Source organism: Pyrus communis, chromosome 7 (assembly GCF_041283825.1).
Source record: "Pyrus communis isolate YQ-2024b chromosome 7, ASM4128382v1, whole genome shotgun sequence".
NCBI classification, from domain to species: Eukaryota; Viridiplantae; Streptophyta; class Magnoliopsida; order Rosales; family Rosaceae; genus Pyrus; species Pyrus communis.
In genome coordinates, this window is record NC_142571.1 from 30,518,418 (window position 1) to 30,543,716 (window position 25,299).

Sequence of the window (25,299 nt, forward strand, 5' to 3'; positions counted from 1 at the left end):
TAATCTTGTTCTACACTTTCCTATCTTCATTTTGATATATTATGGGTCAAATTTGGTTAAGAACAATTGAGTTACAAAGCTTTGAAAATTGCCCAAACTTTCGTCCAGGGATACTTAACGAAGTTTTTAACAGAATGACCAAAATAATGGATGGTGGACAATCTCAAGGACCATTTCTATTGATTTTCAATCTCAAGGACCAAAGTGATGTGTTATGCAAATCTTAGGTACCATTTTGGCTAAAAAACCAACCATAAAAGAGCAATTTGCATGGAATGAATTTATTGTTATTATGTTGCTTCAGTTCAATAATGTAATAAAATACCTAAAATAATTTACACTAACATTACATAATAGAAATGAAACGTCACGTGATGATAAAAACGTTCCATATATCAAGCATCATAAGTATGGTGATGTTAGGCCATCTTTAACTGAAGGGTCCAGAGGGCCGAAAATAGATCGAAAACCGTCTCTAACCGAGGGCTAGGCCAAATAGCTTGTGGGCCCCATGGAATCTGAAAAGGCCAAAGGGCTAGCTGCATGCAGCTAGCCAACCAGCCTAGGCTGGCCAGAAAATCAGAGCAATCATGTTGGATATAACCGACAAGAGTATATTTAATATAAATATATTCCTATCGGTTATATCCGACAGGATTGCTTAAAGAAAAATTTGAATCCAATGGCTAGCTGACGCCAGTTACCATTGGATTCAAATTTTATTTTATTTTATTTTATTTTTTGGGCCAATTTTTTTTTTTTTTTTAATTCTTAAAAATTCTTTTTTTTTTTCCTATAAATACCTAAACCATTCATTCACTATTCCTCACAAAATTTTCACCATTCCTACACCATTTCAATTCTCATTTTCTTTCCTCTTTCAAAAATTTAACCTTCAATTTTTTCAATAATTTTCAAATGGCCTCGTCTACAATGAAAGGTAGGGCTTGGAGTCGAAAAGAAGATGACGCTCCTTGCAAGGCTTATCGATGGGTGTCCGAAGATAGTGTGCATGGAAATTGTCAAACAAATGACGGTGTTTGGACTCGTGTATCCAAAAAAAACTTAGAGTTCTATGAAGGCACCACTCCACTGAATATCTGAAACCACGAGATTTGTTTTTCAAGATGGAAGAAACATCTTCAGCTAAGCTTGAACAAATGGCATCAAGCATTGTTGGCAGTCGCAAGTAGACATGAAAGTGATGCTAATTACTACATCGAAGTAAGTGTTTTCACAATTTATTTTAAATATTTAATTATATACATTTAATTTCATAAATTAATTTCCTTTAATTTTTGTAGTTATATTTTTAGGTACGCCAAGTGGAGGAATTGTATATGGAGAGCAGCTCGAAACCCTTTCAGTTTCACAGTTGTTGGGAAATTTGTAAAGGATAGGTGTTATTTGAAGATCCACCTCAACATAGAGCTCCTACGCCGGTGTTCGGAACTGCATCCTTAGCTGCAGATATGGATGAAGATGGATCTCTTACCATTCAACAAATAAGGGTAGAAAATCCGTCTTCGGGTGAAGGTTTCATACTTAGGGCTATGGGACGAAACAAGGCGCGAAGGTTAAAGGAAAATGGTAAGGCAAATGATGATTACGCCTCTCAACATGAAGCGGTGGCCTCATTGCGATTAATGGCAGAGCAAAATGCCCTTGAGGCAGAAGAAAGGAAGTGTAGGCATGAAGAACGAGCCAAACAAATACAAGAAAAGATGGATGATAAGAATATGGAAAGGAACACTTCGAATTACACTGCAATGAGTAAGGCCTATTTTGATAGGAAAAAAGAAAAAGAAATTATGACTCAGCGACAGTTCTTTACCTCTAACTATACTCCTACAATGGTGGATGATGAAGATGATATTGATTATGGATATTAAATTTAAGTTGTTGTAGTTTTTAAATTTAAGTTGATGTTGTTTTTAGATTTAATTTGTAGTTTTAAATTTAATTTGTAGTTTTTAAATTTAATTTGTCGTTTTTAAATTTAAGTTGTAGTTTTTAAATAATAAATTATGTTTGGCCCTATGGTCCTTTGGCCCTCGATTGAAGACAAAGGTAAATATGAGCATGTACTGTTCATTAAAATATTAATATCTTAGAGGGCCAGAAAGCTAAAACTAGCCCTCTAACCAGCCCTCGGTTGGAGATGACCTTAATTACCTTAGACAACAATTGTGCCTTCTCTATAATAATTAAGGTATTGTTCGATTTCTTCGACTCCACTTAAGCTGAAATGGTTTGGTTCTCTTGCTTCATTGGGACAATATTCTAGAAGAGTGCATGTACCATCATTTGCACACATAAATTGTGTGGGTGAGTTGATTAGAGCAGTTTCACTCCACGAATGCAATAATTGTCTAGGTAATTTGGCAAAGGTAATTATTGTCTAAGTGAATAGTAATTACCCGAGTGGTTTTTTATTTCGTAAAATAAATTGCCTAGGCGGTTGACATTAAAAAATTAGTTTAAAAAAAAAATTAGTAAAAAGATAAGTTTGTTTAGTTTCGAATAAGATTTGTAACAAATCATGTCACGCTATGTGTGATTATTCGAAATTAAAAAAATTTTGGAAATATTTCGATTAGATTTTTAACGAATCTCGTAGCGCCACGTGTCATGATCCTGTAATTTCTATTTTTTATAATTTTTAATATTTATTTGTTGCCTAATTAATATGAACCGTTGGATTGCAAAACAACCCATATTATGCCGTGTGGGCCGAAATTAATAAGTGTTTTCTTTAGATTTTGCTTTTATTTTTTTTTCCTGAAAAACTAGACCGTAGGATAGAAACTTTGTGTAAATTGAACTGCTGAGGGTTGAGTGTGCATGCATTGCGTGTCACATCCCCGCCCGGGGCGGATCACTTCCCGGGCCTGCTCCACCACCGTAGCACGATATTGTCCGCTTTGGGCTCCGACCACGCCCTCACGGTTTTGTTTTTGGGAACTCACGAGCAACTTCCCAGTGGGTCACCTATCATGGGATTGCTCTAGCCTTCTTCTCGCTTAACTTCGGAGTTCCTACGGAACCCGAAGCCAGTGAGCTCCCAAAAGGCCTCGTGCTAGGTAGGGATGGGAATATACATTTAAGGATCACTCCCCAGGGCGATGTGGGATGTCACAATCCACCCCCCTTAGGGGCCCGACGTCCTCGTCGGCACACACGCAGCCACGGTTAGGCTCTGATACCAATTTGTCACATCCCGGCCCGGGGCGGATCACTTCCCGGGCCCGCTCCACCACCGTAGCACGATATTGTCCGCTTTGGGCTCCGACCACGCCCTCACGGTTTTGTTTTTGGGAACTCACGAGTAACTTCCCAGTGGGTCACCCATCATGGGATTGCTCTAGCCTTCTTCTCGCTTAACTTCGGAGTTCCTACGGAACCCGAAGCCAGTGAGCTCCCAAAAGGCCTCGTGCTAGGTAGGGATGGGAATATAGATTTAAGGATCACTCCCCAGGGCGATGTGGGATGTCACACTGCGGGCCCTAACGCTGCAAGTTTGGTCAGTTGACTTGCCTCACGCATGAACTACATGCGCCTGACCAAAAAAAAAAAAAAAAAAAAAAAAAAAAAAAAAAAAAAACATTGCTAAGGCCAGCTCCACTTAGACCATCTCCAATGGTGGCTTATAACCTAAATTTTCCCTTTTTTTCCCCCCAAAAATCCACTCCAACCCAAAACCTAAACCAAACCTAAAACCTAAAACTTAAAATGAACCCAAATACCAGTCACAAATTTAGCCCACAAATTGAAGTGGGACCCACACCCCAAAACCCCAAAACCCAATCTGCCAAACAGGGATGAACAATGCAGCTGAAGCCCACCCACGTGGGCTGTCCCATCTGCTGCCAGTTTCACTATAGCCCAACGACTACTTTTCTTCATCCAACGGCTCCATTTAAATGGGCCGTTGGTTAATCCAACGGTCTAGGTTCAAATTATTTTTTTTAAGTTTATGTGGTTTATCATGATTTTCATGTATTGATTTAGTGATTTTTCAAAATTTATCAGAATTTAAATATTTTTAGGTTAAAATGTTCATAAAATTAATTTAAGATAGTCTACATAATTTTTTTTTTTTTAAAGTTAATTTTAAAAAAAAATAGCCTTAATTCATTCTTTGATAATCTGGGGTTAAAATTTTAGGCCATAATGGTTGGAGTAGAAAAACTGTTTCTGGGCTAAAACCTAAATTTTCTGGGCTAAATATTTTTAGGTTTTAAGTCACCATTGGAGATGGTCTTAGGCATTGAGTTGGGCTATTCCTGGCCGATTGAGCAATTTGGCTCTGCTTCCTTCCACTGTAGCTCGATTCATTGGCCTGGGGTGGAAAGGATTTTGGGGGTTTTGAGGGATTTAGTCACCCAACTGCTTGAGCAATTGAGAAGAGTGGACTTGCTCTTATTGCCATTCTTGTTTTGTAAGTCTCACACACACAAATGATTACAATCAGTTTCAAAATTAATCTAAATAATCTATGGAAATTGATCACATTTCAATGATAAAAACAGAAAAGGTTAATAGGTTAATAATTTCTGGATATCGAGTATACTATATTAATTTCAATATCTGCTCAAACTAATCATTGATACAAAGTCCATTAGGTAAGTCGATAAATGGTGTTATTTAATAGGCTAAGGTTTGACAAACGTCACCGTCACATCTCACCTAATATTTTGAGCATGTTGATGACGGATCGGAATTTGGATGCAGCTCTTGGTGACCAAAACAAATTGCAATTCCACCTCTTAGTTGGACCCTTCTCTTTTTGTCTGGAAGAAAAGTAATATTTCCAGAGATAGGTTCTAGAAAATTGAGAACCAATAGAATTCCAAAGGTCTCCCCTCTTTAACAAAGCTTCTTCACCAACCATGTAAAAGGATTAAAAATTTAAGAGAGTCTAGTTGTGCAACGTGTTTAATTAAAATATTTGTTCACCAATTTAACTTTTCATTGATTAGTTTGCGCTTTCCACAGTCCAATTGAATAAAGTAGGATCTATTAAGATATGATGTTGAATATTCCACTAAATACATTATTATCACAACAATAAGATAAATTTGTTCTCGTGAAGTGAACAGTGGAGATTGCAGTGGAGATCGCGTCAAAGGGTTTTAAATTTAACTATTGGAGTAACTTGCAACGTTTATTCTCCCAGACAATACCATGTGCTGGAATCCTTCATCCACCATTATCGTTTGTAATTTGGTGGCCAAAGCTTCTAACAAAGCAAAATACAAAGATGTCCATACCCTTAATAGGTTTATGGGGACTGGATATGTAAGGTCATAGTATCGTTCTCTTTCGTGATATATACAGTAATTTTTTTTGAAAGCAATACTCTATAATGGTGAATAATCTCTTTTAAAGTCATAAAAAATTCATGTCTCATTTATGACCAGTTCTTTATATTGTAATAAGTTATAATCTTTTTTTATCCCATCTTAAGGAAAGACGTCTCCACATAATTATAAATAATTGTCAATGAATACAAAAATATGCAAAAATATAAAATAATTGGGGCCCAACAAATCCTATTTAGGAAATACATAATAATGGGATCGTGGTTCAGGTATGTTCTTGAACTGAACGATTCGAACCTCCGAATAACGGCATTCATTAAGGATAAATAATATTTCAGGTATGTAATGGAATAAACTCCACATTGTAACAAGTTATAATTTTTTTTGTTTCATCTTGAGGAAGTACGCATCTACATAGTTATAACTGTCAATAATCACAAAAATATGCAAAAAATAAAATACTTGCCTTTCAAAGAATCCTATTTAGGATAGAAACATTCATCAAGGATAAATAATTCAATAAATAATGTTTTTAAGTACACCCTCTATTTAGTAATAACCTCCCTAAAATTATAAAACTGGTTTGGTTCAAACTGTATAACTTTAAAGAGGTTTTATTGTATTGTGTTTACTTACACACAAAGAATGGAAAAAAAAAACAAGTAGATCTCATGTTGAAACAAGGTATGTCGCACATAAAGAATCTGAAATAAAATTTCATACCAGAACAATCAGGTATGATTTTCAATCACAACTTCTACTACTCCAAATACGTAAGTAATGACGAAATAAACAAACAAAATCCATTCACTAATCCCTATCTTGTACGCACTTAAACATGTGTTGAACAGATGGTTTTCAATCATACAATTTGTAATCATGATCTAGTTTTCTTTTCCATTCCAAGGAGATGTGTGCATGCCCAATTAATAGCAAGCAAATGAGGTCTCGATTGTATGGATTATCCATACCACAGATGTCAGGCCCAAATAATTTTTAATTTTGGTCTGGACCACGTTTGGACATTGATAATTCACAATTTTGGGCCAGCCCAAGTTGTAGTCTGAAATCTAATACGACACTGCCACTGTTCCATGGATGCCGGTCCTCCTTTCCATTTTAAACGAAGTGGTGATTGTGTCGAGAGCCTAAAAGTGATTGTTTATCTGAATCACCAGACGAAAAGAGATTCAAAAAATTCAAAATCCTGGGTGAGAGAAAATGAGCGAAATCGGAATCGATGTCAAAGCGATTAATCTGTCGTCGACGACGCCGTCGCGCGAGAAGAAGGGGGTGACAGCCGAGAAAACTCCCCAGAAAGCTCCGTCGTCTTCTTCCGCGGAGGACGAGGACGGGAGTCCGATCAAGCACATTGTCTGTGTCAAAAACAAGGTCGATGTCAAACATTTTGAGGACGTCGAGGACTGCTTCATCTTGGATTTCGACCCCTTTGAGCCGGTGCAGTTTTCCAAGTTGTCCGTGTCGGATAATGGTGGTGGTGGCGGTTCTCCCGATATCGCTGTTGTTGCTGAGAAAGGACAGGTTTTGATTTTTACCGTTGACCCTTTTGATTTTTTGTGTTAATTTTCTTTCTTCTGTTTGGTTGCTGGGAAAATGCAGGTGAAGAATTGAATTTGAAATCATAACCCCATTTTACATATGACCCTTCTAGGGTTTTGCAAAAGAAGGGAAATTTTTAATCAATTTTCTTTCTTTGTCGTGTTTGGTTGCTAGGAAAATGCAGGTGAACAAATGAATTAGAAATTGTAACCCCATTGTGACATTTTGCCTATGAACCTTCTGGTGTTTGACCTCAAAAGACTTAAAATTTATAATAAAGCTTCCAACTTTTCTGCTTGTCTGTTCTTATTCCAATTTTTGTAAATTTATGAGCTAATTTGGTGAATGTCTGATGCCTCGTGTGGATTTGAATTGATGCTGTGTAGGTTGCTTGTAGAGACTATCCACATTCAAGACACCTCTGCCTGAAATTTCCTTTCGAGACGACACCCCATGAGAGCTACTGTGAGCTGGTAACAGAGTTTTACAACTTCAAATATTTGCATCTTGTGAATGTATCCCCGATTCCCTATCTATATTGTTTAACTTGGCATCTCAAAAGTGAATTCACTGATTGTATGTAGTGCTACTGCTATGTTTGCGATTCTGCCGCTCCATGCGGGTTGTGGAAACTGTCACATTGCCATGCTGCTGCGCACATTGGTGACTGGGAGTGCAAAAGGATGTTGATGAAGCAGCAAGCCGCGATGAAGAAATGAACAAAGCTCCTGTTGTTTAGCCGTATTGCGGATAACGGTGTATGAAAAATACCAGAAAAGTGAACTGTTGTTTTACTAGTAGGCGGCAAGTTCATGTAATATTGTTCATAGGGAGGGTACTTGAAATGGCTTTTGTTCTGACTCGAAGAGATGTAGTTACAAATGAACTTACGATGTTGGTAGAAATGGAATCAAATTTGATTAGTTCAATTCGTGATTGTTGTGAAGAAATCTCACTCGTGATCAATTCTATTAATTAACTTTAATTCTATCTATTGAGAGAGTTAAGTACTTAGGGAAAAAATTGCACTAGAGCGTTGATTTTTGGTTATAAGTATCAAATTGTGTATACAAACTCAAATTCTATCCAATGGTTGAAAGACACCCTAAAACAATCAATCATAGTGATAAGTTCAATCAATATTATATCTTAAAATTGAAACCGTAAAAAATAGTGATTCTTTGATGAATATCAACCATTCCCATAAATGAGATCAAAGTTAAATAATATTGATTGTGACTGAGATTTTCTCAAAACGCAAGTTCTTTCACAAAGAAAAAAACATTGCATAGAGAGAATCTCAAATTGTCAATTTGCACGTGTAATTGTAAAATCAAAATTATTGGTTGGTGCAAGCTTTAAGTAATGTTTAGCGTCAAGCAATTACCAATACTGTTAGAGCGAGGCTCACAGTAGCTTCATTCATCTGCCCACAAGACGATGCTCTGATACGCCCACAAAAAAAAAAAAAAAAACTCTCACAGAGGATAGTTCTTTATTTTTTCTTTCTTATTACTTTTTTTTTTTTTTTTTTTTTGGTAACATATAAACCTAGTTATGGTGAAAAATATGCGACCACCATATCAAAATAAAAGCAATATGAAGGCAGACGGCAGCATACCACTGCCAAAGTTATACTCAAATCTTCTTAAGAAACTCAATGGCATAGATGTGGAAAGCGGAGCAGATGACGCGGAAGCCTTTGAATCCAGATCTCTTAGCCAAGGCCTCAAACTCCTTCTCCGTCCGCTCTTTTCCTCCGGGGTTGTAACCCAACATGATCACGTCGAGATTGACAACTACCTTGGTGGCAAGGCTGCTGTCTGGAGCTACTGGAAGAATGCCCTCAGCAAGAATCACCTTCCCATTGTCAGGGAGCGCGGTATAACAGTTCTTCAAAATTTTCAAGCAGTGATCGTCACTCCAGTCGTGACATATCGACTGTAAGATTGCATACATGATTTGTGAGTAGTTCCAAATTATTATGCAACTAAGCTCTTATAAGAAATTGATATTACCACTACAAAATAGTCATCGACTCTCTTTCTGATAAATAATAACTAACCTTCATGAAAATTGCATCTCCCTTTGGAACACTTGCAAACATGTCTCCTCCAACATGCTCCACACCTACATCCAACATCCATAGATCTCATATTCATTAGCAAAAATGATAAATAGTACAAACATAAGCAATATTAGAGGAGGAGAAATCGAACTTGAGAAAGGTCGAGGTAAATGCTTTTAAGTAAATGAACTACAAGCATTATCAGAAATGAAGAACATACCAAGAAATTGGGGAGCATCGTCTATGACATGAGGCAAGTCGAAGTTGATACCCTTAATCGAGGGGTACTTAGAAACGATCATGTTAACAGCAGCGCCAGTGCCACCGCCAACATCTACGACAGATGTGAGGCCCTCAAAGCCCTTGTAGGTCTCTAGAAGTTTTTCCATGATAATGGTAGATTGGACAGCCATTCCCCTGTTGAAGACCTTGTTGAATCTAGGGTCAGTGCCAGGGTACTCAAAAGCAGTCATTCCAAAGGCCTTGTTGAATGGAATTCCTCCTTCAAGAACTGCATCTTTCAAGTGGTACCTGCACAAACCCAAAACAAGCATACATGTCACTCTCACAACCAACAGCATATAGTACGTGTAAAATAACGAAACAACACGTCGTTTGATCAGTCATATGGGCATGGCTCATATGTGACCTAGGCCAAGCCACCTACCACGTGTTTCAATGCCCGCATAACTCGCAAGCATCAAATAATAAGGAATTGTTGACATAATTCCTGTATTGATGTGGATTACGCTATTTAGCAAGGCAGTATCCTCTTATGTTCGAGTATACAGTTTTATTCCGACGTTCTTATGAAAATGATGGAGGAGGGGATTAAATCACCTCTAGCAAATTAACCCAACTCACATTCGAGCTTTATGGAAGAATAGAGTAATTAAAGTGTTAAACAATGGAGTCATACAAAGGAAAAATGTTGAGATGTAAATGGATTATCCTACATTTTTATCTAACTTGTTTATATTAAACATATGTTCCTTTACAAAATTCCTAAAACTGTACAAGAATGATGAATTTCCAGTCTTGTCTGTCTCCAACGACCAAATCGGGCAAAAGTAACATGAACAAAGAAGAAAATAGTAGAGAATGATAAAGAGAAAGGTTAAGTAGACTCTTTCACAGTAGAATTTCTTACGGACTTTTTGTCATATTATTTTTTGACACAATATTTTATAATATTAGTATAAAAATGTGCTAAAAATATGAGAGACGGAGAGTCTATGAAAAGTCTCCTTAGCATTTCTCAAAAAGAAATGTTAAGCAGACTCTCCACAGACTCTCTAACAACTTATGTATTTAGCATAAATTTTATAATATTGATACGAAAAATGAATGGAAATTGAGGTGGTAGAGAGTTTATAGAAAGTATCATTTTGGTAGAATCTCCGTATCATATCTCTTAGTACAAAGGATATTGTTGGGTAGATTAACTTTTTAGACAAAATTTGTAACTGATTTGATGTGTCACCAATAAAAATAAATATGTTAATCAAAATATCAATAAACACATTATATAGTTTATAAAATGAGAAATGTTAAGGCAACTCTCAATGGACTCTCTGACACCTCATGTTTTTGGCAAAATGTTTTATAATGCTGATAAGAAAATTAACGTTAAACTGTAAAGTGGCAGAGAGTCTATGGAAAATGTCACTTTGAGAGAGTCCTCTTAGCATTTCTCTTATAAAATATGTATTAAATAGATAGTCTCCATAACATTACTCTACTCTACTAATAAGGGTAATGCTAGAGAGACTAAATTTTTAAACTAAATGTTGTAAATTAAATGATATAGTTGTGATGATTGGATTATTACTTAAATGTTGATTAACGTTATTTGTTATTAATAGCACATAATTTAATTTGCAAATTTAGTTTAACAAATTAGTCTACTTAATAACCCCCTAAAAATATAGATAACAATCACATACTCAAGGCCCAACTCACAGTTAGTAACATTTTTATGATTTTGATCTGATGAACCTGTTTAAAACCCATTATTAATGTTTGTTTAAGATCAAATTATGATGATAAATTAAGAAGAAGAGTGGTAATTACCAGCTCTCCATAAAGACCCTGTCCTGACTCATGACGCAGAGAGGAGCAAAGGAAACACCATCCCCGTTCTTTGTCAAGAGCTTGCATACGGGGCTGAGGCCGTACAGCCGCTCGACATTGCCGTCGGGTAGCGTGCGGAGGGAGTAAGTGAGGACGGAGTAGCTGGCCAGGAGGCGCAGCATGCGGTCCAGCATGACGGGGGCGTCAGGGTTCTTGGTCGGCAGCTGCGAAGCTAAGTCTGCCGGAGAAACGAAAGCGCCAGGCCCGGCTTTCGCCATGATCTCGAGGAGGTCGAGCTCGAGGGCTGTCTTAAGCACCATGGGGAGAACGGGGGCGTTGGCTAGCTGCATGGCGAAGAGGTTTGTTTCTTGCTCGGAGACTTGGGTTGGAGTCATCTGAGTCTTTCCGGTCGAACCCATTTTTAGGATTTGGTGTTTGTAGAGAGAGAGAGAGAGAGAGAGAGAGAGAGAACGAGGAGAGGAGAGGAGAGGAGGAGGAATGAGGGTAGAAGAGACGGGTGTGCTAACTGGCAATATATAGGGATTTGTTTACTCACCCACCTTCTTGCCTCATTTACTAATTTGTAATCAAATTAAGAGGAACTAGATTGAGAAAGAATTAGAATGAGGTGAAATCAGAATCAAATTCATGTTAAAGACATTTACTAAAATTGGCTGGAATCGGAGTATAAATGATATTGATATATATAAATTGTTTACTAATTCACATAAATCGAAATAAAAATTAATATGATTACTAAAATACCCCTATTGTAATTAATTTATTTTATATCTAATTATTTTTAGTAAACTAATATTCTTTCATTTTGCAGTAGAGAGAATAACTATTTTTTTTTATTTTCTAGTAACTTTTATTCTTTCATTGGTCCTTACCAGATACCAACATGAAATAAACTCCAAGAAAAAAAAATATATCACTCCATGTCCTCTCTCTCCCCCATCTCTCTGTTGCCGTGCTGACCCATCCATTTCTAAATTTCTCAGGCACATCTCTCTCTCTTCCCCTATCTATGTCATCTTTCTCTGTTGACCCACCCCTTTCTAAAATTCCCTGGGCATCTCTCTCTCGTCCCCATCTTTATATGCTACCAACCCACCCCTAATCACGAGACCACCATCTTTCCTTTTCTTTGGTCTTCGTTGGGAACGTAAGCCTTATCAAGCAAGGGCTTGAAGGCAGCACCTATGGCTAGGGGTGGTATTAGTACGATTACCGTACCAAAACCCATGTACCAATTATCATACCAAACTTTTGGTATGACAAAATCTATTATCATTACCGTGTCAAACTTTCAGTATACCGAATTTCGGCATGCCAAATAGTTCGGTTGGCATGATATGGTAATTACCACTTTGTTTTAGGCCAAAATTTGATTTTTTTTTTCCAACCCAATTCAAGGCCCAAACTTGTTTTGGCCACTCCCTTTGGGTTTCTAAAACTTTTTTATTTAATTATGAGAATTTTATAGAGATTCATTTAAGAAACAAGAAGTAAATAGATGGAAAAATTGTTGAAAGAACCCAATATCCCTAAAAAAATAGTACAAAGATTCCTAAATTTCATCTCTACATTCTTTAAAATTGTACAAAAATTAACTTGATAGACGAAGTTAGGGAGAAAGACATCCCAATTTGATGAAGGAAAAGATGAGATGGACTCCGAAGAGAGAGAGAGAGTCATAGGAACTGAAGCAACAGAGATGAAGTTAGTGGCTAGATGAGTGAAAAGATGAAGAGTCGCAGCGCAAGAAGACTTATGTTTTTTTATTGGGGAAGTAGATGTTAGAGGGTGAGATGATTGGATAAATGACTAGGAAAAAAATATAAAGTGCATATATAATGATAATAATACCTAATTATATGTAAATGATTAAATAAATAATATAATATTAATAGTCGTCGTACAATATGGTATACCACTGGTAATGGTTTTGAGTACCATTACCGTACCAAAAATGTATGGTACGGTACAAATACCGTACCATTACCAATGGTACAATTTTTTTGGCACAACTTTGGTATGGTACGGTTGGTAATTCGGTTGGTATGGTAATTTGGCAAAAAAATTCCACCCCTAACTATGGCCAGCTATCACAATCGCAACGGCTACAAACACTGATACCATTCTCATCTTTGGAGTTTGAGGGTATTACCGGTATAAAATTTGGATTCCTAATGGACACCATTTCCAGGAATTCAAATGCCTTCTCCCACTCAATAATTAGACTCCGGCCATTTCAAGAGTTGAATTCCTGATTTTATGCGGGTCCCACAATTATTTTAATTCCTGATGGTTTGGTAACCGCTAGAATGGTTAGGGATGTGCAATTCCGGTTCCCACCATCCTATTGCCCTTTGGTAAACATGCCCTTGATGTGGTACCAAGTTATCCCGGAAGAGGATCATCTCCTGAGCTCATGATAGGGATCCTCCTAACCAGCCCATCTGGACCGTTCAAATTTAATCCAACGGTTCCAAACAGGGGGCCCTCTAAAAATTATAATATTGCAACCGTTGGATTAAATTTGAACGGCCCAGATGGGCTGGTCAGGAGGATCCCCATCCTGAGCTCAGGAGAGGATCCTCTTCCCAAGTTGTCGACCACCATGCAGGACCCCACATGCCTTCCACAGGTCTTACCTTTTAAGTCTAGCTTTATAATGTGCTCTTTATCTGGTTTTGTATTGTTTTATTTCCTTTTAGCGATTCTTAAGAGTATTTATACTTATATTTAAGATAAAAAAATTGTTATAATATTTTTCTATAATTAAAAAGAAAAATACACTTAAGAGGAGTGTAAAATGAGATTTTTGGAGTGCTAATAAAATTCTCTTAAGGTATTGTGTTTAATATTTTTCCCTCTTAGTTTTGTTTTTGAAAAATATATGAACAAACTTAATGATAATTTACATATCCAAACTTTGAGGGCGAGTCAGGGCGCAATAGACGTGGCCAAACACACCGTTTTGAGCCAAGCCAATAAAAAAAAGTTTTAAAAGCACTGCCGACTGCTCTTCTCATTGTGATTGGACATCCCTTAGACTCCACATGATGGGTTTTTAATCAATTCCGAAGTAAAAATTTTTTTAGAGATTTCAATAAAAAGGAGAGAGTAAATTAAGTGGGTCCCAATCTCATTCAAGTAAACATTAGCCGATGCTAAAATTCTGGATCCGCCACTGCTACAAACAAGAGTCTACTTTAAAAGTTATAATAACTTTAGCCGTTGGATCAAATTTCAATAGCTTGAAACCCCAGGTTAATGGAATAGATGGAATAGATGGAAGCGATCCGAAAATGATCCATTTCTGAAGAAAAGTAATCTTTCCACAACCAAAAGAGGTACAAAGTCTCCCCTCATTAAAAAAACTTCTTCACCAACCATGCAAAAGTATTAAAAATTTAAGAGAGATAAGTTGTGCAATGTGTTTAATTAAAATATTTGTTCACCAATTTAGATTTTCATTGATTAGTTTTCGCTTTCCACAGTTCAATTGACTAACGTAGGATGTACTAACATATGACTAGCCTTCATGCACACACTCACGCGCGTGCTAAAGGCATTCTTTGAATCACGGTATGGTACGCGCGACTGACATGTTTTAAATGTATTTATATGCGTAAATTGACAAAAGGAAAGTCAAATATTTGAAGTAAACGAATAATATTAGATCATGCTAGAAGAAACCCCTCATAAACCAATTAAAGCAACTGAATTCACATAATAAAATTAGTCTATATAGAATTTACATTAAGAATAGAGAAAATAATATTGAATGAACAACCGATTGAATCACATTATTGTTAGACCATTGTGAGGCTAAGCTCACCCCCTCCCGCTTAGTGTAAAGCGCGTACAGAAGATATTTTTTTGAATCACGGCGAGCTACGCACGACTTACATGTTTTAAATGTATTTATATGCGTAAATTGACAAAAGGAAAGTCAAATATTTAAAGTAAATGAATAGTCTTACATCACGCTAGAAGAAACCCCTCATAAACCAATTAAAGCAGTTGAATCCACATAATAGAATCGGTCTCTATAGAATTTACATTAAGAATAGAGAAAATAATATTTAATAAACAACTGATTGAATCACACTATTGCTAACCTATTGTAAAGCTAAGCACACCTCCTCCCCCTTAATGTAGATAATATCATTTGTTAAAAAAATAAAAAACATTCATTTGACAACTAAGTTAATGTTAATAAACAATTGATTGAATCATATTATTGCTAGCTCATTATGAGGCTAAACCCACTCCACTTCCCTTTAGTATAGATAATATTGTTTGTTAAAAAAGAGAAGAAAAAAAAACAATCATTTGATAACTAATTTAATCACATTATTATCCGTGTGGGAATGACCTTTTTTATAATCAGCATTACACGTCTCTTAAAATGTTTTGAACGTATTTAAAAATAGAAAAAAAAATATTTCATAAAATTTGATTGAATCACATTATTGCTAGCCTATTTAAAAAAAATAAAAAATAAATAAAAACTGTACTAATTTACCACCAGTGCTACGTGCCTCTTAAGATGTTTTGAACACAACATTTATGATTTTCCTTATTTTTTATTATATATTTCTTTCCTCTTGAGCAATGTGACATCCCACATCGCCCAGGGGAGTGATCCTTAAATGTATATTCCAATCCTTACCTAGCACGAGGCCTTTTGGGAGCTCACTGGCTTCGGGTTTCGTAGGAACTCCGAAGTTAAGCGAGAAGGGGGCTAGAGCAATCCCATGATGGGTGACCCACTGGGAAGTTGCTCGTGAGTTCCCAAAAACAAAACCGTGAGGGAATGGTAAGCCCAAAGCGGACAATATCATGCTACGGTGGTGGAGCGGGCCCGGGAAGTGGTCCCGCCCGGGCCGGGATGTGACAATTGGTATCAGAGCCAATCCCTGGCCGGAAATGTGCCGACGAGGACGTCGGGCCCCTAAGGGGGGTGGATTGTGACATCCCACATCGCCCAGGGGAGTGATCCTTAAATGTATATTCCAATCCTTACCTAGCACGAGGCCTTTTGGGAGCTCACTGGCTTCGGGTTCCGTAGGAACTCCGAAGTTAAGCGAGAAGGAGGCTAGAGCAATCCCATGATGGGTGACCCACTGGGAAGTTGCTCGTGAGTTCCCAAAAACAAAACCGTGAGGGAATGGTAAGCCCAAAGCGGACAATATCGTGCTACGGTGGTGGAGCGGGCCCGGGAAGTGGTCCCGCCCGGGCCGGGATGTGACAAGCAATGTCAACTTTCACTCGTCCTTCCATTTTTTTATTCTTTTCTCTCTTCCCATTCATATTTATATTATATTTTATGATGTTCAAATTACCAAATTACCCATGCATTATTTGATATATTATATTAGGCAGCTTTTGGATTTTTTTGGTTGAGAGCCAATTTTGTCCTAATATTTTTGTCGAAGCCATAACACCAAATCTGCAGTATTCATTGCCCTATTCGCTATATATATATATATAATAGATAGATGTTGAATGTTCCACTGAATACATTATCATCACTACTATAAGATATATATATATATATATATATATATATAATAGATAGATGTTGAATGTTCCACTAAATACATTATCATCACTACTATAAGATATACATATATATATATATATATATATAATAGATAGATGTTGAATGTCCCACTAAATACGTTATCATCACTACTATAAGATATATTTGTTGTCTTGACATGAACGGTGGAGATTGCATCAAGGGGTTTTAAATTAAACTATTTGAGTAACGTGCAACATTTATTCTCCCAGACAATACTGTTAGAGCGAGACTCATAGTAGTTTCATTTATTTACCCACAAAACGATGCTCTGATATGCCCACAAAAAACTCTCATAGTGGATAGGTCTTTATTTTTTCTTTATGGCAGCACAGACACATGATCTATCCGCAGTACACCAGGTTTTTTTCATGTTTTACACCCCATTGCAAGCCTATGAATCCAAATTTATAACATACAACGAACATAAAATCACTTTTTTATTACATTTTTTTTGTTTGTTATAAACCTAGTTATGGTGAAAAATGCGCGACCACCATATCAAAATAAAAGCAATATGAATGCAGACGGCAGCATGTATACCACTGCCAAAGTTATACTCAAATCCTCTTAAGAAACTCAATGACATAGGTGTTGAAAGCGGGGCAGATGATGCGGAAGCCTTTGAATCCAGATCCCTTAGCCAAGGCCTCAAACTCCTTCTCCGTCCGCTCTTTTCCTCCAGGGTTGTAAGCTAACATGATCACGCCGAGATTGACAACTCCCTTGGTGGCAAGGCTGCTGTCTGTAGCTACTGGAAGAATGCATTCAGCAAGAATCACCTTCCCATTGTCAGGGAGCACGGTATAACAGTTCTTCAAAAATTTCAAGCAATGATCGTCACTCCAGTCGTGACATATCGACTGTAAGATTGCATACATGATTTGTGAGTAGTTCCAAATTATTATGCAACTAAGCTCTTACAAGAAATTGATATTAGCACTACAAAATAGTCATCCACTCTCTTTTTGATAAATAATAACTAACCTTCATGAAAATTGCATCTCCCTTTGGAACACTTGCAAACATGTCTCCTCCAACATGCTCCACACCTACATCCAACGTCCATAATCTCATATTCATTAGCAAAAATGATAAGTAGTACAAACATAAGCAATATTAGAGGAGGAGAAATCGAACTTGAGAAAGATTGAGGTAAAGGTAAATGCTTTTAAGTAATTGAACTACAAGCATTATCAAAATGAAGAACATATCAAGAAATTGGGGAGCATCTTCTATTACATGAGGCAAGTCGAAATTGATACCTTAATCGAGGGGTACTTAGAAACGATCATGTTAACAATAGCGCCAGTGGCACCGCCAACATCTACGACAGATATGAGGCCCTCAAAGCCCTTGTAGGTCTCTAGAAGTTTTTTCATGGTAATGGTAGAGTGGTCAAACATTCCCCTGTTGAAGACCTTGTTGAATCTAGGGTCAGTGCCTTGGTACTCAAAAGCAGTCGTTCCATAGGCCTTGTTGAATGGAATTCCTCCAAGAACTGCATCTTTCAAGCGGTACCTGCACAAACCCAAAACAAGCATACATGTCACTCTCACAACCAAAAGCATATAGTATGTGTAAAATAACGAAACAACACGTTGTTTGATCAGTCACATAGGCATGGCTCATATGTGATCTAGGCTGTAACATCCCACATCGTCTAGGGGAGTAAATCCTGTAAGTTTTATATGTATATTCTCATCTATACCTAGCATGAGGTCTTTTGGGAACTCACTGGCTTCGAGTTCCATAGGAACTCCGAAGTTAAGCGAGCTCGCGCGAGGGCAATCCCAGGATGGGTGACCCACTGGGAAGTTCTCGTGTGAGTTCCTAGAAACAAAACCATGAGGGTGTGGTTGGGGCCCAAAGCGGACAATATCGTGCTATGGTGGAGTCAAGCCCGGGATGTGATGGGGGTCTGAGCCGGGATGTGACAATTTGGTATCAGAGCCAATCCGTGGCCGGAAATGTGCCTACGAGGACGTCGGGGCCCCAAGGGGGATGGATCTTGTAAGCCTTATATGTATATTCTCATCTCTACCTAGCACGAGGCCTTTTGGGAGCTTCGGGTTTCGTAGGAACTCCGAAGTTAAGTGAGTTCGCGTGAAAGCAATCCCAGGATGGGTGATCCACTGGGAAGTTCTCATGTGAGTTCCTAGAAACAAAACCGTGAGAGTGTGGTCAGAACCCAAAGCGGACAATATCGTGCTATGGTGGAATCGAGCCTGGGATGTGGTGGGGGCAGACCGGGATGTGACATAGGCCAAACCACCTACCACGTGTTTCAACGCCCGCATAACTCACAAGCATCAAATAATAAGGAATTGTTGACATAATTCTTGTATTGATGTGGATTACGCTATTTAGCAAGGCACTATCCTCTTATGTTCGAGTATACAGTTTTATTCCGACGTTCTTATGAAAATGATGGAGGAGGGGATTTAAATCACCTCTAAGCAAATTAACCTAACTCACATTCGAGCTTTATGGAAGAATAGAATAATTAAAGTGTTAAACAATGGAGTCATACAAAGGAAAAATGTTAAGATTTAATTAGATTATCCTACATTTTTTTTTTCTAACTTGTTTAAATTAAACATATGTTCCTTTACAAAATTCCTAAAACTGTACAAGAATGATCAATTTCCAGTCATGTCTGTCCCCAACGACCAAATCGGGCAAAAGTAACATGAACAAAGGAGAAAATAGTAAAGATAGATAAAGAGAAAGGTTAAGTAGACTCTTTTACAGTGGAATTTCTTACGGACTCTTCATCATATTATTTTTTGACACAATATTTTATATATTGGTATAAAAAATGTGCCAAAAATATGAGAGACGGAGAGTCTATGAAGAATCTCCTTAGCATTTCCCAAAAAGAAATGTTAAGCAGACTCTCCACGGACTCCCTGACAACTTATGTTTTGAGCATAAATTTTATAATATTGCTACGAAAAATGAACGGAAATTGAGGTGATAGAGAGTTTATAGAAAGTCTCATTTTGATAGAATCTTTGTATCATATCTCTTAGTACAAAGGATAATGTTGGGTAGATTAACTTTTTAGACAAAATTTGTAACTGATTTGATGTGTCACCAATAAAAAAAAACATGTTAATCAAAATATCAATAAATACATTATATAGTTTATAAAATGAGAAATGTTAAGGCAACTCTCAATGGACTCTCTGACACCTCATGTTTTTGGCAAAATTTTTATAATGCTGATAAAAAAATTAACGTTAAACCGTAAAGTGGCAAAGAGTTTATGGAAAGTGTCACTTTTAGAGAGTCCTCTTAGCATTTCTCTTATAAAATATGTATTAAATAGATAGTCTCCATAACATTACTCTGCTCTACTAATAAGGGTAATGCTAGGGAGACTAAATTTTCAAACTAAATGTTGTAAATTAAATGACATAATTGTGATGATTGGATTATTACTTAAATGTTAATTAACGTTATTTGTTATTGATAGCACATAATTTAATTTGCAAATTTAATTTAACAAATTAGTCTACTTAATAACCCCCTAAAAATATAGATAACAGTCACATATTCAAGGCCCCACTCACATTTAGTAACATTTTTATGATTTTATTATGATGAACCTGTTTAAAACCCATTATTAATGTTGGTTTAGGATCAAATTGGGATGATAAAGTAGGAACTTTAATGAAAAACTCCCGGTACTATTCATTTTAACGAAAAACCAACATTTTTACACTAGAAAGTCAATTCTGTTACTATTCACTTTACCATTTATTTTGTCCTTATCATTAAAACTCAAAGTTTTCAAGTCATTTTCCTTAGTTTTCTTGATAAATTAAGAAGAAGAGTGGTAATTACCAGCTCTCCATAAGGACCTTGTCCTGACTCATGAGGCATAAAGGAGCAATGGAAACACCACCCTCGTTCTTTGTCAAGAACTTGCAGACGGGGCCGAGGCCGTACAGCCGCTCGACATTGTTGTCGGGAAGCGTGCGGAGGGAGTAAGTGAGGATGGAGTAGTTGACCAGGAGGCGCAGCATGCAGTCCAGCATGACAGGGGTGTTAGGGGTCTTGGTCGGCAACTATGAAGCTAAGTCCGCCGGAGAAATGAATGTGCGAGGCTCGACTTTCGCCATGATCTCGAGGAGGTCGAGCTCGAAGGCTACCTTGAGCACCATGAGGAGAAAGGGGGTGTTGGCTAGCTGCATGGCAAAGAGGTTTATTTCTTCGTCGGAGACTTGGGTTGGAGTCATCTGAGTCTCTCCGGTCGAACCCATTTTTTGGATTTGGTGTTGGTGGAGAGAGAGGAGAGAGGAGGAGAGAAGGAGAGGAAGAGGAGGAATGAGGGTAGAAGAGATAGGTGTGCTAACTGGCAATATGTAGGGATTTGTTTACTCACCCAGACACCCACCACCTTGCCTCGTTTACTAATCAGTAATTAAATTGAGATGAATTGAATTGAGAAGGAAATGGATTGAGGAGGAATTGGAATGAGGTGAAATCATAATCAAATTCATGTTAAAGACGTTTACTAAAATTGACTGGAATCGGAGTATGAATGATATTGATATATATAAATTGTTTACCAATTCACATGAATCGAAATAAAAATTAATGTGATTACTAAAATAACTCTATTGTAATTAATTTATTTTATATCTAATTATTTTTAGTAAAACTAATATTCTTTCATTTTTCAGTAGAGAGAATAACTATTTTTTCATTTTCTAGTAACTTTTCTTCTTTCATTGGTCCTTACCAGTTACCAACATAAAATAAACTCCAAGAAAAAAAATATCACTCCCTGTCCTCTCTACTGCCGTGCTGAGCCATCCATGTCTAAATTTCCCAGGCACATCTCTCTCTGTTCCTCTATCTTCCTCATCTTTCTCAGCTGACCCACCTCTTTCTAAAATTCCCCAGGCATCTCTCTCTTATCTCCATCTTTATCTGCTGCCGACCCACCCCTGATCGCGAGACCACCATCTTTCCTTTTCTTTGGTCTTCATCGGGAATGTGAGCCTTGTCAAGCAAGGGCTTGAAGATAGCACCTATGGCCAGCTATCACAATTGTAATGGCTGCAAACACTGGCACCGTTCTCATCTTTGGAGTTTAAGGGTATTACCTTTATAAAATTTGGATTCCTGATGGACACCATTTCTAGGAATTCAAATACCTCATCCCACTTAAGAATTGGACTCCGACATTTTAGGAGTTCAATTCCTGATTTTATGCTCATCCCACAATTATTTTAATTCCTAATGGTTTGGTAACCGCTGGAATGATTGGGGATATGCAATTCTGGTTCCCACCATCCTATTCCCCTTTGGTAAACATGCCCTTCATGTGGTACCAAGTTGTCGACGACCATGCAGGACCCCACATGCCTCCCACAGATCTTACCTTTTAAGTCTAACTTTATACTGTACTCTTTATCTGGTTTTGTTTTGTTTTATTTCCTTTTAAGGATCCTTAAGAGTATTTATACTTATATTTAAGGTAAAAATTTATTATTAGCACTCCAAAAATCTCATTTAGCACTCCAAAAATCTCATTTAGCACTCCAAATTTTCTAAAATTAAAAAGAAAAATATACGTAAAAGTGTAGAATGAGATTTTTGGAGTGATAATAAAAATTCCCTTAAGGTATTGTGTTTAATATTTTTCCCTCTTAGATTTTTTTTTGAAAAATATATGAACAAACTTAATGATAATTTACATATCCAAACTTTGGAGGCGAGTCAGGGCGCAATAGAAATGTTGATCCTTTGTAACCAGAAAGTCATGGGTTCGAGTCGTGAAAACAACCTCTTTACAACGTAAGAATAATAATGCGTACGATAAACGTTTATCAACGCAAAGCGGGAAGTCTTGTTGGCTTGCAGGCCCCTTACAAATCCAAAACTTTCCTATCCAAAATTGTAGTTTTCTTCAATACAATGCTATACTCGATGGTTTAAATTAATGCGAACGCATTTCACACCAGTATGTCTACTGATATATTGTTCTCTTGGAGTTGGAGTTGGGAGAACTGGAAAAAAAATAGTGAATTGCTCCTTTTTGAAGTCCTTGTAGCTGGTGATAGAGCATAGTTTACAATAAGGTCGTTGTTATTTATTTATTATATGTTATGGTGTTTGAAAAGTTTTTAAGTCCAAAGTTTTTCTCCCTAGTTGATCCGGCAAAACAAGTTACTTAATCTAAGCAATTGTGAAATGAAACAGAAAGGCTGGAACATCATTGGACAAACTATAACAGAGCAATTTGTATGGAATGAATTTATCGTTATTGTGCTGCTTCAATTCAATAATGTAATAAAATGTCCAAAATAATTTACACTAACATTATATAATAAAAATGAAACGTCACGTGATAATAAACACATTCCATATAAATCCTTACAGTATTCTTGATCAAGCATCATATTTTCGTCAAGCTCATAGATGATGACATTGCCGTCATTTGTGTTATCCTGACTAATCCATGAAGGGGATCGGTTCTCTAGGCAATTTACAAATAGGAAACCAAAAAGAAAAAAAATATGTGATAATTATTGTAGTCTTATTTGATTATGAATGTGATTGTGTAAATCCTAGTGTATCTAGGGGTATTTTGAAATATTCTTTACGGTTAGATATTATCCTATTAGAGTTGTAATCCTATTGAGGTAAGGAATTTACCTTCCCTACTACTATAAATAAAGGCACAATGGGGTGGAATAGAACACACCTCACAATTACACATCTCTCTTTTCTCTTTCTATGCCACACTCTCTCTTTCTAGCCTCCATATAACATTTCAGTAAATTATGCCTACAGCATGTTATCAGCACACTCTTGACGCTACGCTACAGAGAGCTTGTTCTTCAATCATTGGAGTATTACGTTTTAATCATTCTTTTTACGATTACTTTATTATTTTATTGAATTGATCTACATGATATTGATTCAATTTAATTTTTCTTTGTTGTACGTGATACAATGCATTGGAGATGCAATTCCGGCTTTTAGAGAAGGATATTCTACAAATTCAAAGGCTCAGTTGTTTTCTGCCAATCAGGTTCCTTTAAAATAAATTAAGATATTTGAAACGACCGTGAAGCATGAAAACATTCCCCATGATGTATGAACACCCTATCTTTATATTTTCCTTTCAATTATATATATTGCATATGTGTTCATATATTTTGTCAATACACATACACACACACACACACATACTTGTTCATGGAATACGCAATTATGCTATGTGGAATTTGTAAGTCAAAACATCGAAATTAATTTAGAAGCAATTAGGGTTTTTAACCCTAGAATTTGAAAAAACAAATTTTAAAAAAAATTACTGGGATTATTGCGGCATAGGTTGTGGCTCGCCGCCGCGCCACCAGAGCACCACTCTAGCTTGCAGCCAGCCTTGTTGAGCACGCCACCTAGAACGACGTCGTTTCAACTTCTGGACTATGCAGTAGCCCTTTGAGCTTTGCTGTGCCTACACGGACACTAGGCCTCGCCCTGGTAAAGGTTACCGTGGCCTTCAACCCCTCCTGCCCAAACCAGCAACTTTTGAGTGGCTGGGCTTTGTCTTTAGTCCCTTGCCCAAACTTGCAGCAACTCATTGTTTACTAGGTCCACCCCGTGCCCCAGGCATACTTGTTGGGCTACGCTAACCTTCGGCCCAAACCTGCCAACAGCCTTAGAGCTGCTGGTTTTGCACTGCACACAGCCTAAATTGAAGCCAACCCGCGGCTGGGCTTCACGCGCACCTATCCCAGGCTAGCCCCGTGTTGGGCCTGTACTCCCCGTGCCTTTTTGTGGCTTAAAACCAATAGTCTAGCTGCTGGGCCTATCCCAAACCTACGACTTATGGCCTACTAAGCCTTTTTAGGGCCTTACCCTGTACACGGCACCCTAGCCTACCTAGATTGGGTTATAATTTTTCAAACCCAATGCTATTCTTTGGCATTCCCGCTAATATTAACCCCAATGGTATTATTATTTTTCTTCTACAATCAAACCTAAATGGTTACGATCTATTAAATTAATTAAAGCAACCAGCAGTCCATTAATCTGACAATTAATCTAAAACTATTGGTCTGAAGCCCACTTTTTGGCAATTAACGATTCAATAAATTATTTCTTTTCTTTGAATCGTTGACTCGATTTCGTAGTCTCGAATCACTCACACTTGAGTTCCTAAAGCAACCCAAATCCACTACACTTAGTTGTATATTGTATTCTGTGTTCTTATAGGTACCTCCTTTTATGAACCAGAAGTTCATAAACCAAATTGAACCTATTGATGCAAATTTCTTCCTCCTTGTTATTGGACAAAACTGCACTTACAAAACAAATAACACCCTAGGTCAAGGCCAAGAGCCTCACACGCCCACGATGAATGGGGAGGCTTTGGCCGAAGAACCTCCGATACCAAAGTTAGAATTTTGAGGGGAAAATGTTTGGAGAATTTAGAGAATTTAGCAAGAGAATTGGAATTGAGTTTTGGAGAGAATGAGATAGTATTTATAAGGGTGTGGCCGGCCCCTTTAGGAGGAGGAGGACCGGCCACTTGGTTGGTATCTTGGGTAAGGTTCATGATTTGTAGCTAATTAGGAATAATTGAATAATAAATCAATTAATTAGCTAATTAATAAAATAATTTCCTAATTGATTAGAAATAATAA

At 37.2% G+C, this 25,299-nt stretch overlaps 2 protein-coding genes and 1 pseudogene across 3 annotated transcripts; 1 reads left to right on the forward strand and 2 right to left on the reverse strand.

Moving 5' to 3' along the window:
- Window positions 1-6,462: 6,462 nt before the first annotated feature.
- Window positions 6,463-7,813, forward strand: LOC137735488 (RPM1 interacting protein 13). Its single transcript, XM_068474919.2, has 3 exons — window positions 6,463-6,866; window positions 7,271-7,357; window positions 7,469-7,813. Exons 1-3 carry the CDS (start codon window positions 6,546-6,548, stop codon window positions 7,601-7,603), a joined length of 543 nt encoding a protein of 180 aa, XP_068331020.1. The 5' UTR covers window positions 6,463-6,545; the 3' UTR covers window positions 7,604-7,813.
- Window positions 7,814-8,267: 454 nt separating this feature from the next.
- On the reverse strand, window positions 8,268-11,525 carry LOC137733845 (caffeic acid 3-O-methyltransferase-like). Its single transcript, XM_068473038.2, has 4 exons — window positions 11,026-11,525; window positions 9,173-9,483; window positions 8,950-9,014; window positions 8,268-8,825 (listed from the first exon to the last, which is right to left on the reverse strand). The coding sequence occupies exons 1-4, from the start codon at window positions 11,442-11,444 to the stop codon at window positions 8,523-8,525; spliced, it is 1,098 nt and encodes a 365-aa protein (XP_068329139.1). The 5' UTR covers window positions 11,445-11,525; the 3' UTR covers window positions 8,268-8,522.
- Window positions 11,526-17,184: 5,659 nt separating this feature from the next.
- On the reverse strand, window positions 17,185-21,143 carry LOC137735649 (caffeic acid 3-O-methyltransferase-like; annotated as a pseudogene). Its single transcript, XR_015964517.1, has 4 exons — window positions 20,477-21,143; window positions 17,847-18,145; window positions 17,612-17,687; window positions 17,185-17,487 (listed from the first exon to the last, which is right to left on the reverse strand). The product of XR_015964517.1 is annotated as a caffeic acid 3-O-methyltransferase-like (transcript).
- Between the last annotated feature and the right edge of the window lie 4,156 nt (window positions 21,144-25,299).

What these genes read in the sequence shown, in the direction of transcription:
- LOC137735488 (XM_068474919.2), top strand. Translation starts at nt 6,546, where the DNA reads ATGAGCGAAATCGGAATCGATGTCAAAGCGATTAATCTGTCGTCGACG. An exon ending in TTGTTGCTGAGAAAGGACAG is followed by an intron (nt 6,867 to 7,270) that starts GTTTTGATTTTT and finishes GATGCTGTGTAG; the next exon opens with GTTGCTTGTAGAGACTATCC. An exon ending in ATGAGAGCTACTGTGAGCTG is followed by an intron (nt 7,358 to 7,468) that starts GTAACAGAGTTT and finishes GATTGTATGTAG; the next exon opens with TGCTACTGCTATGTTTGCGA.
- LOC137733845 (XM_068473038.2), bottom strand. Translation starts at nt 11,444, where the DNA reads ATGGGTTCGACCGGAAAGACTCAGATGACTCCAACCCAAGTCTCCGAG. An exon ending in AGGGTCTTTATGGAGAGCTG is followed by an intron (nt 9,484 to 11,025) that starts GTAATTACCACT and finishes GGGTTTGTGCAG; the next exon opens with GTACCACTTGAAAGATGCAG. An exon ending in GAGATGCAATTTTCATGAAG is followed by an intron (nt 8,826 to 8,949) that starts GTTAGTTATTAT and finishes GCAATCTTACAG; the next exon opens with TCGATATGTCACGACTGGAG.